The sequence below is a fragment of the Pimephales promelas genome, chromosome 3, assembly GCF_988280905.1.
Source record: "Pimephales promelas chromosome 3, fPimPro1.hap1.1, whole genome shotgun sequence".
In the NCBI taxonomy this organism is placed as follows: Eukaryota; Metazoa; Chordata; class Actinopteri; order Cypriniformes; family Leuciscidae; genus Pimephales; species Pimephales promelas.
The window spans coordinates 33459888-33473839 of record NC_142771.1 but is presented as its reverse complement, the minus strand read 5'-3'; the positions used below and the strand labels follow the sequence as shown (position 1 = coordinate 33473839).

Sequence of the window (13952 nt, the reverse complement as noted above, 5' to 3'; positions counted from 1 at the left end):
ACTTACTTTAATTGTATGGACAAAAACATAGAGGAAATAATCATACAGGTTTAGAACGACAGGTGGTTGAGTAAATTATGACAGAATTTATATTATTTGGGTGAACTATCCCATTACTGGAAGCTTGTTTCCGCCACAGAATGAAAAATAAAAAAGGTAATTGCGACTTTTTATCTCACAATTCTGACTTTTTCTCACAATTGCGAGTTTACATCTCGCAATTCTGAATTTATTTCTCAGAATTGTGTGATATAAAGTCAGAATTGCGAGATGTTAAATCAGAATTGCGAGATATAAAGTCGCAATTGCGTGTTATAAAGTCGTAATTGCGTGTTATAAAGTCAGAATTGCGAGATATAAAGTCAGAATTGCGAGATATAAAGTCAGAATTGCGAGATATTAAATCAGAATTGCGTGTTATAAAGTCAGAATTGCGAGATATTAAATCAGAATTGCGAGATATTAAATCAGAATTGCGAGATATTAAGTCAGAATTGCGTGATATAAAGTCAAAATTACGAGATATAGTCAGAATTGTGTGATAAAAAGTCGCAATTGAGTGTTAAAAAGTCAGAATTGCGAGATATAAAGTCAGAATTGCGAGATATAAAGTCAGAATTGCGAGATATTAAATCAGAATTGCGTGTTATAAAGTCAGAATTGCGAGATATTAAATCAGAATTGCGAGCTATTAAGTCAGAATTGCGTGTTATAAAGTCAGAATTACGAGATATAGTCAGAATTGTGTGATATAAAGTCAGAATTGCGTGATATAAAGTCAGAATTAAGAGATATAGTCAGAATTGCGTGATATAAAGTCAAAATTACGAGATATAGTCAGAATTGTGTGATAAAAAGTCGCAATTGAGTGTTAAAAAGTCAGAATTGCGAGATATAAAGTCAGAATTGTGTGATATAAAGTCGCAATTGCGTGATATAAAGTCAGAATTGCGAGATATAAAGTCAGAATTACGAGATATAAAGTCAGAATTGCGAGATATTAAATCAGAATTGCGTGTTATAAAGTCAGAATTGCGAGATATAAAGTCAGAATTGCGAGATATAAAGTCAGAATTGCGAGATATTAAATCAGAATTGCGAGATATTAAATCAGAATTGCGTGTTATAAAGTCAGAATTGCGAGATATAAAGTCAGAATTGCGTGTTATAAAGTCAGAATTGCGAGATATAAAGTCAGAATTGCGAGATATAAAGTCAGAATTGCGTGTTATAAAGTCAGAATTGCGAGATATAAAGTCAGAATTGTGAGATATTAAGTCAGAATTGATTGATATAAAGTCAGAATTACGAGATATAGTCAGAATTGCGTGATATAAAGTCAAAATTACGAGATATAGTCAGAATTGTGTGATAAAAAGTCGCAATTGCGTGTTAAAAAGTCAGAATTGCGAGATATAAAGTCAGAATTACGAGATATAAAGTCTGAATTGCGAGATATTAAATCAGAATTGCGTGTTATAAAGTCAGAATTGCGAGATATAAAGTCAGAATTGCGAGATATAAAGTCAGAATTGCGAGATATTAAATCAGAATTGCGAGATATTAAATCAGAATTGCGTGTTATAAAGTCAGAATTGCGAGATATAAAGTCAGAATTGCGTGTTATAAAGTCAGAATTGCGAGATATAAAGTCAGAATTGCGAGATATAAAGTCAGAATTGCGTGTTATAAAGTCAGAATTGCGAGATATAAAGTCAGAATTGTGAGATATTAAGTCAGAATTGATTGATATAAAGTCAGAATTACGAGATATAGTCAGAATTGCGTGATATAAAGTCAAAATTACGAGATATAGTCAGAATTGTGTGATAAAAAGTCGCAATTGCGTGTTAAAAAGTCAGAATTGCGAGATATAAAGTCAGAATTACGAGATATAAAGTCAGAATTGCGAGATATACTGTAAAGTCGCAATTGCGTGTTATAAAGTCAGAATTGCGAGATATTAAATCAGAATTGCGTGTTATAAAGTCAGAATTGCGAGATATTAAATCAGAATTGCGTGTTATAAAGTCAGAATTGCGAGATATTAAATCAGAATTGCGTTATATAAAGTTGCAATTGCATGTTATAAAGTCAGAATTGTGAGATTAAAAGTCACACTTCTCTTTTTTTTCCCAGAATTGTGACTATATCTCGCAATTTTGACTTTATATCTCGCAATTCTGACTTTATATTTCTCAATTCTGACTTTATATCTCACAATTGCGACTTTACATCTCGCAATTCTTGCTTTATATCTCACAATTGCGACTTTATTTCTCACAATTCTGACTTCATATCTCGCAATTGTGAGATAAAAAGCAATTATTTATTTATTTATTTTTTATTCAGTGGCGGAAACAAGCTTCCATACATTACGGCTTATATTCTCCTCTAATAATAATGCATAATAACAAAGCATAGGCATAATACATGTTGGAAATATCTGAATTATGTTACCTAAACATGCCGTGTATGTGGTACTGCCCGGTTATATAGAGCTTCTGCTTAAAGCGTGCAGAAATTTACATGCAAATAAACCTACGGCATTTCTAATGTTGTAGCTGTAACATAGTGTGGTTAGAGGAAGGGCCTGTATTTAATTAAAATCTAATTAAGTAATTGCCATGGGAGGTGAACATTGTTGAATGAACTCGCATCTCCACAAACCATTGCTCCAACACAAAAAAAGATAACAGTTTTGTAGCAAAATATAAGAAACTAAATACGTGTGTCTCAAATGACTGAAATTGTGCAACTTCAGCAGATTACACAAGACAACTACACAGTCGCACAGCACGACTCCGATGAGACCCCTGGTCTGTCCCACTGACTGGTCCTTCACACATTACAATCTCCATGGAAACCAGCAGGTTTCCTTAGCAACTGTCTCCTCACAGTCCCTCCTGCAGCATGATGGGAGTGAGGCGATGGGTTGGGTGACAATCTGAGAGAGTAGGCAGGTGTCTGTCTCTGACCTCCTCCAAGGTCAACACTCTCTGTATCACTCTCCATCTATTCTGTTCTTCTCCATTCTGTCTTTAAGCCCTCCTTTTTGTTTCCTGTCTCTTTTCATCTCTGTCCTCCATAATTCTATCCTTTTTTTCTCTGCAGTCATATTTTTTCCATTGATTGTGTTTCTATTCATTCTCTTTCATGGTGTGCATCTAATTCCCTTCCTAGATTATATGGACGTCACGTGTGTGTACTGTGTATTAGACGTATGCAAATGTATAATTTATATGCATCATTATCGTTGTTGTTAAATCTTCTATAGCTTGCAAAATATAACGTGTTTGGATGACATTGTCCCTGACATCAGGTTTGAAGACTGGCCGAATGCCTTAAATTAATTCACAATATCTAATCAACAACGCAAATCTATGTTAAATCTAATTTTTAATGGAGTCCGAGTCATTTTCCTTTCACAGCCACACTATAAACCAGAATCTTCCTGAATGTTCTCTTAGGGACCAGTACACAATGTCTATCTCACACAGAGTTTATACAAATCTTCATTTACAAAACTCTCTTCCCTGTGCAAGTGCATATTACATACTGTACCAAGGATCTGTTTGTACTGTGCTGAGTCATTATTTAAACATTCACAGCGTGCCAACTGTTTTTAGCATGCATGCATCCTCTAGAGGACCAAGATGATACCAGATCATGTGGAAAGGAAATCAAACCAAATTAATATAAATATGTGTTACTGGGGGAGTCTGATACTATCTGTTGCCTTTATTTTTCATTAAGACTAAGCTTGATGGTTGAGTTTGATGAAAGGGTGAAACGGGAAAAAACGTGGCAGCAACATATTCATTTAAATCTTTAAAGGTAAATTACATTGTGATTGTATTATAGTCGTACCAATTTATATATAGGAATTGTATAATAATTATATTAAATGTATATGTTTTGAGTTAATTATTAATAAAATAAAAAAATAGCATTAATAACAAAGAATACTGTGTGGTAGGTCTTGGATTATGCTAATCTAAAATGCTGTGCTTGTGCATTTCAATGAGCTAATATCTACAGGTCTATTCAGCAAACATTCAACAATAGAAAACAGTTCCCTGAAACCACAGAGAGCATCCCTTTCCTTGTTGAAATGTGGCACAGATTGTGTCCAAATGTTTTTAATTATACCTGGCAAGAACAAACCTTAAGTTTTACCTGTGATTGATTTAAAGGGAAAGTTCACTTTGAAATTAATTTTTGATATGTTTTAGCTTACCTCAAGGGCATCCAAGATGTAGGTGTCTTTGTTTCCGCAGTATTTACGATTTTGCTATTTTTAGGTCAAACCGTTCGTGTCTGTCAGTCATATAATGGAGGTCTATGGTCACCACCTCAAAGAGCATGCACTGAGAAGTCCAAATTAAACATGATTTAATGACTCGTAAATGTAAGTACACATTGATGGCCTAAGACACGAAACGAGCGGTTTGTGTGAGAAAACGAACAGTATTTTGTAACCACAGCCATGTCCAAGTGATTCGAGGGCACGGCGCTTTGTGAGGTAAAAACGATATAAATACTGTTAGTTTCCTCACACAAAGCGCTCGTTTCGTGTCTTAGGCCATCAATGTGTACTTACATTTACGAGTCATTAAATCATGCTTAACTTGGACTTCTCTGTGCATGCTCTTTGAGGTGGTGACCATAGACAGACAAGAACGGTTTGACCTAAAAATATCAAAATTGAAAATACTGTGGAAACAAAGACACCTACATCTTGGATGCCCTTGAGGTAAGCTAAAACATACCAAAAACTAATGTCAAAGTGAACTATCCCTTTAAGATGTGATTTGCTGGATAGAATTAAAACACAAACACTAACTCTGCCACATTTCAACATCCTCATGATCTGTGCCAAACGGTAAACAAGTCTTGGATGAAAGAACTATGCAGAAGAAAGCTACCAAATATTGAGCAGATAAAGCCTGTTCCCAGCCTGTGAGGGAATGATAGAGGAAATGGGAAGTTGAGGTATCCTGAGAACCAACTCTAGACACTAAAACAACGGCAGCCATTTGTTCCCAAGCTCTCAGAGTGTCACCGAATAAGTGCCTAAGTTAGAGCTCAGGTTCGAAATCACACTCGAGGTCTGGAGACTGGTACACATTTAAAAACACAAGCGTGCAACACACATTGGTCTCATCACATGTCGTCTGTCCCAGAATCACCTAAGCAACTTTTCTCTACCCCCACATTTCTGTTTATCATCAAGTTTGTTAACAGATATTTAGCCACCTTTTTCCATTCATGCTGGCCCTACCTGGTCCCACCAACCAATCAGCCAGGGTTTGGAGCAGGTATCACAGAACAGATCCATGAAGGGGGTCCGACGCTCGGTGGCCTGACCACCCCCATCCAGCACCCCATCCCCAGCTGCCTCAAGCTCCAGCTCTGACCCTCTTCTCCCCTGCAGGGGGCTGTAGCTGGAGGAGTGGGCCAGCCGGTAGCCTCGGGGCACAGGTGAGGGCGTTGGGTCAATGGCCTCCACCACGCCCATGCTCAGGGTGACGGACGGCGCGGACCGCTGACAGAGGCAAGAGGCGCGGAAGTGCACGGGGGCCGAAGCGCGGCGGGTGCTCCAGCGGCATGTGGGTGCGCTCAGGGCGTGGGCAGAGAGGCCGCAGCCTAGCCGGCCAGGGTGCTCCAGAGTGACGGCTGCCCCCAAGAGGCGGGGAGCAAAGGGGTAAAAGTCCAGCGGCAAGGCTGTCTCTCTACATGCAGCAAGCAGTGTGACAACCGGGCCCTCCTGAAAACCACTGAGTGGGCCCCACCGCAATCCGCAGGCGAGTGTCCCCTGCAAACGGCCCGCCAGGAGCCGCCCGAATCCACAGGCCGAAGGAACTACATCTCATCCCAGCAGCTAAGTGGAGCTGACCCCGAAAGTGACGAGGGGTGGAACGGACAAAGAGACGCAACCGTCTGAAGGACACCGAGGATGCCGAGGGAAGGAGAACAGATGATTGCAGGAGGGAAGGAGATGGAGCGAATAGCTGACTGAGGGATGACAGGACGAGGAAGGAAAACAACAACAACAACAACAACAACACAGGTGACAGGAGACAGAGGACAACGGAAACAAGCGGACAGAAACACAAGACGAGACGGGGGGCCTTTAGTCAAAAGCCAAACTACACAAGAGAGCGGTGGCTTGGAAAAACATCCTTTTTCTCTCTCCCTGCGTCGACGCCCCTCCCCCACCGCAGAGCTCCAGGACCCGGGCCCAGCGTTCCCAGCGAGTTTTGCTCAGAGCGCACAGTCCATGAAGCACAATACCAGTCCTGTCACAACGCAACTCTCTCCAGTTTAATCCACACGCGGCGATGCAGCTCTGCCTCTCGCTCTGTTTCCCTGGATGCTGTAGACAGATCTCGCAAGCTAATCAGCCGCTGTGGCAGGAGGCGCGTGCTTGGGTGTGTGTGTGTGCGTGTACACGCAACCTAAGAGCGCATGTGCGGCAGACGGCATGTAAGAGCGTAGAAACTGGGCAAACGTGTGTATGTAAAGTCTGACAAAGAGACTACATCTCTGCATGAATGATTCTGCCAATATGAATTATGGGAGTGAATGTGTGATTATGTGAGAGAGATATGTTGTAATACACACAAACAAACACTGCTTACTTGAAGCATCAGTGATATGTTGCATGGAAACAACCATACAAAAAAGCTTCACATTCAAAGTCACCGTACTGTCTCTTTAAGCAGGCGAGGTATGGAAGAGAGCAACCGATTTTTCATTGGCCAGCATCTAAATCACATGCCTCATGGCCACAGTGAAGAGCCAATGGATAAACTGGCAGGGTAGACCTTGTTGCAGCTCGATAGCAACCAAGGTTACAGCAGAAACACTGGCATCAGGACCAAACTGCAGCCCCCTCCTTCCTCCCTCATGTCCAAACCCTGGTTTTTCTCCCTCTCTCTCTCTCTCCTCCTCTTCTACAACTCTCAACCCAGAGCAGCGTGTATGACAAGGCTGGCACACAAAAGCTATTTGCTTCCGTGTTTACGGATGATGATTAAAAATACATTAAAGAAAGGAACATCGCTCAGAAGGGACCGTATCAGATCCGGCACACACAACCTGCTCAAGAATCTTTCTCCGCATACAGTGCGCATAGATGTAGTCCTTCATGTGTGATGATTCACAGAATGGCAGATCTTGAAACCTCTCCTTGAGGAAATCATGTAACATGTTTCGTAAAAATGTACAGGATGGAAATTATAAACCATGAATGGATACTTGAAATGGAAAAAAATGTGATAGGCCACAAACTAATTGGTCTTTGAGAAGGTAGTGATTGAAGAAACACCTTGTTGGAAGCCATCTCGCTAACAGAGCGGTGGGTCTGAATGGTCTCCAGCTGGTCCAAACACCAGTCAAGTTCCTCCAGAGTCTCCCGAGCCAGCTGCTGGTATGTCTCATCTGCACAGGACATAAGATAGCCATCAGCATCACGTCACAACAGCACTGATGCATTCATTGAACACTCGCTGTGAGAACTTCGTTTGTGAACAGTGGGGATGTTGTTTCCTGACAGGAGGACATAAAGAATTGTCAGAGTGATGTCTTCAATAAAAAAACAAAAAAAAAAATTAAAAAAAACAAACTTCCAATCATGAATATTTCAAGAGCTTCGTATGGAGAGATCAAATGTCTCATAAATAATTCATCTTTTTACTCGTAAGAATTAATAATCTTTAAAAAAACAAATAGGAATAAGTTTAAATTTCGGAAATCATGAAACATAAACCAATTTATAAATGTATAAAAATATCAACAAAAAGGAACTGTTACACTACAACTACAACAAATGTATTCAGTGTGTAGAAAAATAAGCATAGTCATTGCTCATACACTCTTAGATCAAAACGGTTCTATTTAGAACCAGAAATGGTTCCATCACCCGCTTCATATATGGAACTCCAAAATGGTTCTATATAGAACCATTTTTTTTTTGGGTAAAAGGTTCTATTGGCCAAGTATGGAACCCCAGGGTTCTATATAGAACCCAGAGGAACCTTTTAGGGATTCCAAATACGTAGCGCTGATAGAACCTTTTAAGGTTCTATATAGAACCTTTACTTCTAAGAGTGTGGGTCTAATTCAAACAGCCAAAATATAAGGCAAGAAGTATGTGGACACCCCTTTATAAATACAAATATTTATTTGATGAAGTCTGGCATGGAGGGACTGGACTGGCCTGCACAAAGCTAAGGCAAAGCTTCAGTGTCTGACCTCATTAATGCTTTTGTTGAACATTCATTTCAAAAGCATTAACCTCTCCTTTTGCAGCTTACACTCTTCTAAGAAGTTGTTCGCCTATAGATGTGTGAGTCTGCATCATCATTCTTTTTGGATTCAAATTAGACCTACCTTTTTATGCAATTGACTTTAAAAAAGATGACAGTCAGTTGCATAAAAAGGTGCATTGGTCTAATTGGAATCGGAAAAGCAAGACTGATTTCTTATCTAAATGCTAGTTGGTCAATCTAGGTCTTAAGACACATTCTTAGCATACAGGCTTTGTTTATGCGACTGGCTCTTGGTAATGGGGCCTGGATTGCCATTACAATTCCACTTGATACCCAAATTTAAAAAAAAAAAAAAAAGCATACAGCATACATATTGCATTTAACTAACATATTGACTAATTAAACCATTTCTGTTGAATGCTCCTGCAAAATTAGATTAGATTAGATTTATTTGACCACTTAAATATAAAAATGTGAAGAACAGTAAGAAACTGTTGCATACATTAAAAACAAATACAAAAGTAGTCAGGGATAAACACAATAAAGCCCGAAGACTTATTTCCATTGTGGTCCCTAAAAAAGAGTTAAAAGCTAGCAATTTAGAAAACTGTCCAGTCCACATACTTACTTAGTCATATAATGTACATTAAAATATCTGATAAAAGTTATATTCTATAGAATTCAATTTTATTTGATTTTCTCAACATGTTCAGAACGTTCACTGCTTATATGCCTCAGAGTTTATTTTTTAAACTAGCGGCTGAGGGCTGTTATTTGGCTAGTTAAAGCATCTGGTTAGATTCCAGCCCCTGTTTCCCATATGGCTCCACTATTTCTGATGCTGTAATGTATTTTTCTGGCAACAGTGTCTACAAGAGGAAGTGTATGCGTAATGTGAGAGACACTGTGTGGGAGAGTGCTGGTGTGGGAGATAGAAAGCTCACCAGTGACTAAGTTACAGTACAGTAAACATACCTGAGAGCGTTGCTGGGGGAACCGTTGGTTGGCTGGTCACTGGTGACCTCCTGTGGACAAAAAGATAATTACATCAGTGATAGTGGTAGAGGTCGCCCTCTACTGGTATAAATTCAATTAGACTTGCTCACTTGTTATGGATCGAGAAAATAAAGTAAAATATTACATGGCAAAAATTATCTATTTATATATAGTTGCACATTATCTAATACAAATGTCAAATTTTAAAATATTTATTTTCACATAAAAAAAATTAAGTCAAGATTAAGAGTTAAGCTGTGTGAATTGCATTATTTTTGTACAGTGTTTTTATTTATTCATCATAAAAAATAAAAATAAATTCTGTGTTGGAAAGGAAACACTGACGGCCATAAGGGGGCAGAGCAGAAATGTAGAAATTGTTGCATCAAAGCTAAAAACTGACTTGTTAGTGGGAGTCGTGACGTTGGCGAGAATGGTGAAGTTGCTTCTGACAGTTCGTAGACTAGCCAACACCTGCGTTAAAGGGGCAGAGAGGAGAAAAAGCGCGAGAGCAAGTGAACAGCAGGATATCACTCAACTCCAACTCAGCAAGTCATGACAAGCAATTAGCACTCATTATATACTATTTGCCAGACACAACAGAGGCTTACCTGAGCGAAAGGGGTGACTATGAGATCTTCAGCATGACTACAGAAAGAGGAAAGAGCAGTCCCAGTAAATGGGGAGGAAAAAAAAACACTACACATTTTGGTAAATGAACACAAATGGTCTTTTATAGTATTAAGATGATGCAAGGAATCATCCCCAGTTGTGAGGAAATTGATTAAGCAAACATCAAAAAATGCCATCCAGAGGTGGCAGTCACGGTGGCCACTGAGAGCGTGAGCATTTCTGAGGGCGTAACAGCATTATAGTGAGACGGGTAAAGAGGGATTTAGTTGATGTGCTTAATGCTGCATGGTGATTCTGGGATAAAGGAACTTCCTCCGAGGCCTTTTAGAAATGAAACGTGAAGACAGTAAACAGTGAAAGTGTGCCGTTTGTTGAGGGAGACGGCTTACCCCTCGCTGTTGATTGAGGAGTTTCGTGACATGGTCTTCGGGGACATGTCGTAGTCAGAGTCAGAGCGGTAGAGAAAAGATTCCCTTCTCTGGCTCTGAGGGAAGGGGGGATGGAGCACCAGCCCAGGACTCGCCTGCGAATCCATAGGGCTGCGGCCAGGAGAGGGCCCATTCTCCCCATCATAGCTGTGGAGACAGATCAACCAAAAAGACATGGAGGAGAAAGTTAAAGCAAATGTCTTGTTATTTAGCTCGAACGGAACGATGATTTGCAAGTGGCCGCATTAGATTTCCAGTCTCTGGCCAACACAGCACAGATAGAGATGTGGAGCACAAACAATCATGATTGCCACTTACTCCAGAGAAAGCAAACGCTCTCTGAATGTATAAAGAGCTGATGAAGACTGCGTCACCCTGAAGAACCATTAAAGGAAATCACCAGCCTAATCAGAGGAGAATCTTAAGCCGCCACTTTACAATTTATATTCTTTAGGCACTTTGTGGTTTAAAGGAACAGTTCACGCAAAAATTTTAAAAAAAAGCTGTTATTACCTAGCCTGGATGCCAGCCCAACATTTTTTGGTCGGGAAGTTCGGTCTGGACTCGATCCATTGAGGAGAAATTATGATCAGTCAAAAAATGAACGGGCCAATCAGATTGCCAGGGCGGGCTTTATACGATGATGGACGTAATCATCACGTTATCAAAGAGCGCTTAACTGGTTTCCCTCAGAGATGACTGCAGCTGGAGAATTGAGATGTATAGACCCTTTTACAGTTGGTAAACATGGTGACGTTTTTTTGTGGGCGGAGCTTAGGTGGAGGCAAGAAAGATCCATCTGGCCGCTTCACTAACGCTAGTTAGCAAGGATTGTTAGCTTGTTTTTTAACAATGACTGGAGAAAATCCGATATTATCTTAATGAGTAAGGTCACTCAGTGTCCAGGACCGCGATTGTTATTTCCTAAAGTTATTTTTAACGGACAGAACCAGATTGGCCGACCCGTAGCCGCCTACACGCTCACTCAATGCATGGACGATCTGACAGGATTAACGTACGTTACCTCGGTTGAGTGGCCGGACTTCTACACCTACCTTATAGAGAAACCAATCGTAAAGAGAAACTGAGGCATATAAATCTTTAGATGCCTATATGGTCCTGTACAAGACTTGTGTGTATGATCCGCAGTTCTGCCGAGCCAGCGCCGAGACCACGACAATGTAAAGAGTGACATTACAGTGCGATTTTAATGATGTGAATATTTTCTAGAAATAAAAGTTCCAGATACAGCATATTCATTTTTCATCAATTCTTGCACCAAACAACACAACAAGATGACATTTAATAATAGTAACAATTATTTAAGCTCCTTATTATGTAGCCGAATCTCTGCTGTTTTGCATTGGCCGCCTCCAGTTTTCACTTTGTTTTGCCTCTAGCTAGTGCCGTGACGTAACTGAGACGTCGGCGCAAAAGGGGTCTATAGATTTCGCTGTCAAGTCTGTTGTGAAATAAATCGAAAGCCCATTAATTTTAATAGACAAACAGAGAACTGCAATTAAGGCATTTGTCGGAAAGATATTTTTGCCGTCCTTCCTACATGATTCGGGAAAAATGTAACTTATCAGCTGGCTCTGACGGTCGTTAAGAAGATGGGACGTAATGAAAAGCCTGTGGTCGTTGTGGTTTCTCCTTTGGTGGCACTCATGGAGAAGTAAGTAAAAGAAGCAACACTCATTATTTTACTTCTAAAATAAGTAAGTTGTATTGTTGAAAACTGCGCTATGCAAAGTAGTTGACTGCGTTGCTTTGATTGGTTGTAGGTCTACCAACTATCTAATTGAGTGCAGACGTTTTTTTTCCTGGTTCGGTTAAGACACGCCTCATCAAAGCCCTACGGAGCAGTTTCAGACTCATATTCTGACTAGAATATGAGTATGATGAAGTCAGGCTAGTTATTACCTGCTTACCCTACTCAGGTATCTTTTTTTTTTTACACAAGGAGAAAGATAAGCTGTCAAGCTCCAAAAAAGGACAAAAACACCATAAAATAGCCCAAAGGACTTGGGAACAAATATAAAAAATTCTTATCTTCCCCTTCACAAAAGGGTTTAATGTCACTGACACAAAAATAAAATTGCATTCCTGTAGCTCAAACAGTAAGCTCACTGCTTTTATTCCAAGCGAGTGACTGAAATGATAAAAAAATATATAAGTGGTATTGAATAATGCATAAGTTGGTTGTGATATGGCAGTACAAATATGCAAAATTGAGAAATTCAGTACTTAATTCATATGAAAAATGGTGGACTTCTTTTATTGCTTTTTTTTGTCCTTTATGTTACACACAAAAAAAACAACAACAACATGAGGGTGAGTAAATAAATCTATGATTTTAATTTTGGGCAAACCACTCCTTTAAGCTTATCACTTAACGTCGACATCTGTGGACGGACTAATCCGCACAGTTTTTGGCATTAAACGTGACTAGTGGAAAAGTACCGGATACGGTGTCTGACCCCATCTGGGGTTATAATATATACTGTATTTGTTTAGTTATCATGGCTCAGTGATAACGAATGAAAACTAGTCATCTGGAGAGCCTAATGACTGCAGAGCTGAAAGTGAACCTGGAACCTATTGCAGGTCATTCGCCAGTTGTAAACAAGACATATAATGCCACCAAAGTAGGAAGTAGGAACTTGCAATAGAATATGCCAAGAACAGCTCATCCTTGAGCTGAAGACCAGGAGCCATTTGACTGGGTTTACTAGGGGCCTCATGTACGAAGACTTGCGTTGAATTCATACTAAAATATTGTAAAATATTGCGTACGCACAAAAAAAAAAAAAAAAAAAAAAAAAAAAACAGATGTATGAATGATCCCACGCATATTCTCTTTGTACATCCCAAATAACGTAAAATTGAGCGCACACGCACGAGCACAAAGCCCCACCCACTCTCCTCCCTCAATTAAATTAATTTAAATATGGTAATTAGTCCAATTTGGCAAAAGAAACCCGCAAGAACATGGCTAAAGAAACCTGCAAGAAACGAAATTTCACTGAAAATGTCTTCTGTGAATATATGTGAAAGTGTAATTTATTCCTTGTGATCAAAGCTGAATGTTCAGCATCATTACTCGTCTTCAGTGTCACATGATCCTTCAGAAATCACTCTAATAGGATGATTTGATGATCGAGAAACATTTATGAATATTATCAGTGTTGAAAACAACTGTGCTTCATATTTCCATGGAAACCTTGATATAGTATTTTCAGGATTATTTAATGAGTAAAAACTTAAATCAAACACATATAGAAATCTTTTAATCTTTGTAACATTATAAATGCATTTACTGGCACTTTTAAACAAATGTGTCGATGTGTCCTTGCTGAATAAAAATATTACTTTCTTTTTTTTTTTATCTTTACTGACCGAATGAATGAAGTTTATTTTTTATTCCTAGTTTAGCCAACGCTGCCATTTCAAACGGGTTTGCATAATAGGCCTAGAATATTGAAGACTCGCGTGACATAATTTGTAATTGATACGTTATTTGACATATTATTAAGCAATATCTGACAGCTGGTCGTGCGACAGAACAATTCGTAGTGTAATGTTTGCCACTAAACTTTATTGCCTCTACGAGTTGCCA

At 39.3% G+C, this 13952-nt stretch overlaps 1 protein-coding gene across 1 annotated transcript in view; it reads right to left on the bottom strand.

Annotated features, from left to right (window-relative positions):
- The window catches only part of pde4a (phosphodiesterase 4A, cAMP-specific), a 69819-nt gene that overhangs the window by 14276 nt on the left and 41591 nt on the right, over positions 1-13952 (bottom strand). Inside the window, exons 2-6 of the mRNA XM_039685972.2 lie at positions 10295-10480; positions 9884-9920; positions 9676-9746; positions 9252-9301; positions 7334-7446 (exon numbers count right to left, since the gene is read on the bottom strand). Of these exons, the coding sequence (XP_039541906.2) occupies positions 7334-7446; positions 9252-9301; positions 9676-9746; positions 9884-9920; positions 10295-10480 (457 nt within the window). The remainder of the gene's footprint in view (positions 1-7333; positions 7447-9251; positions 9302-9675; positions 9747-9883; positions 9921-10294; positions 10481-13952) is intronic.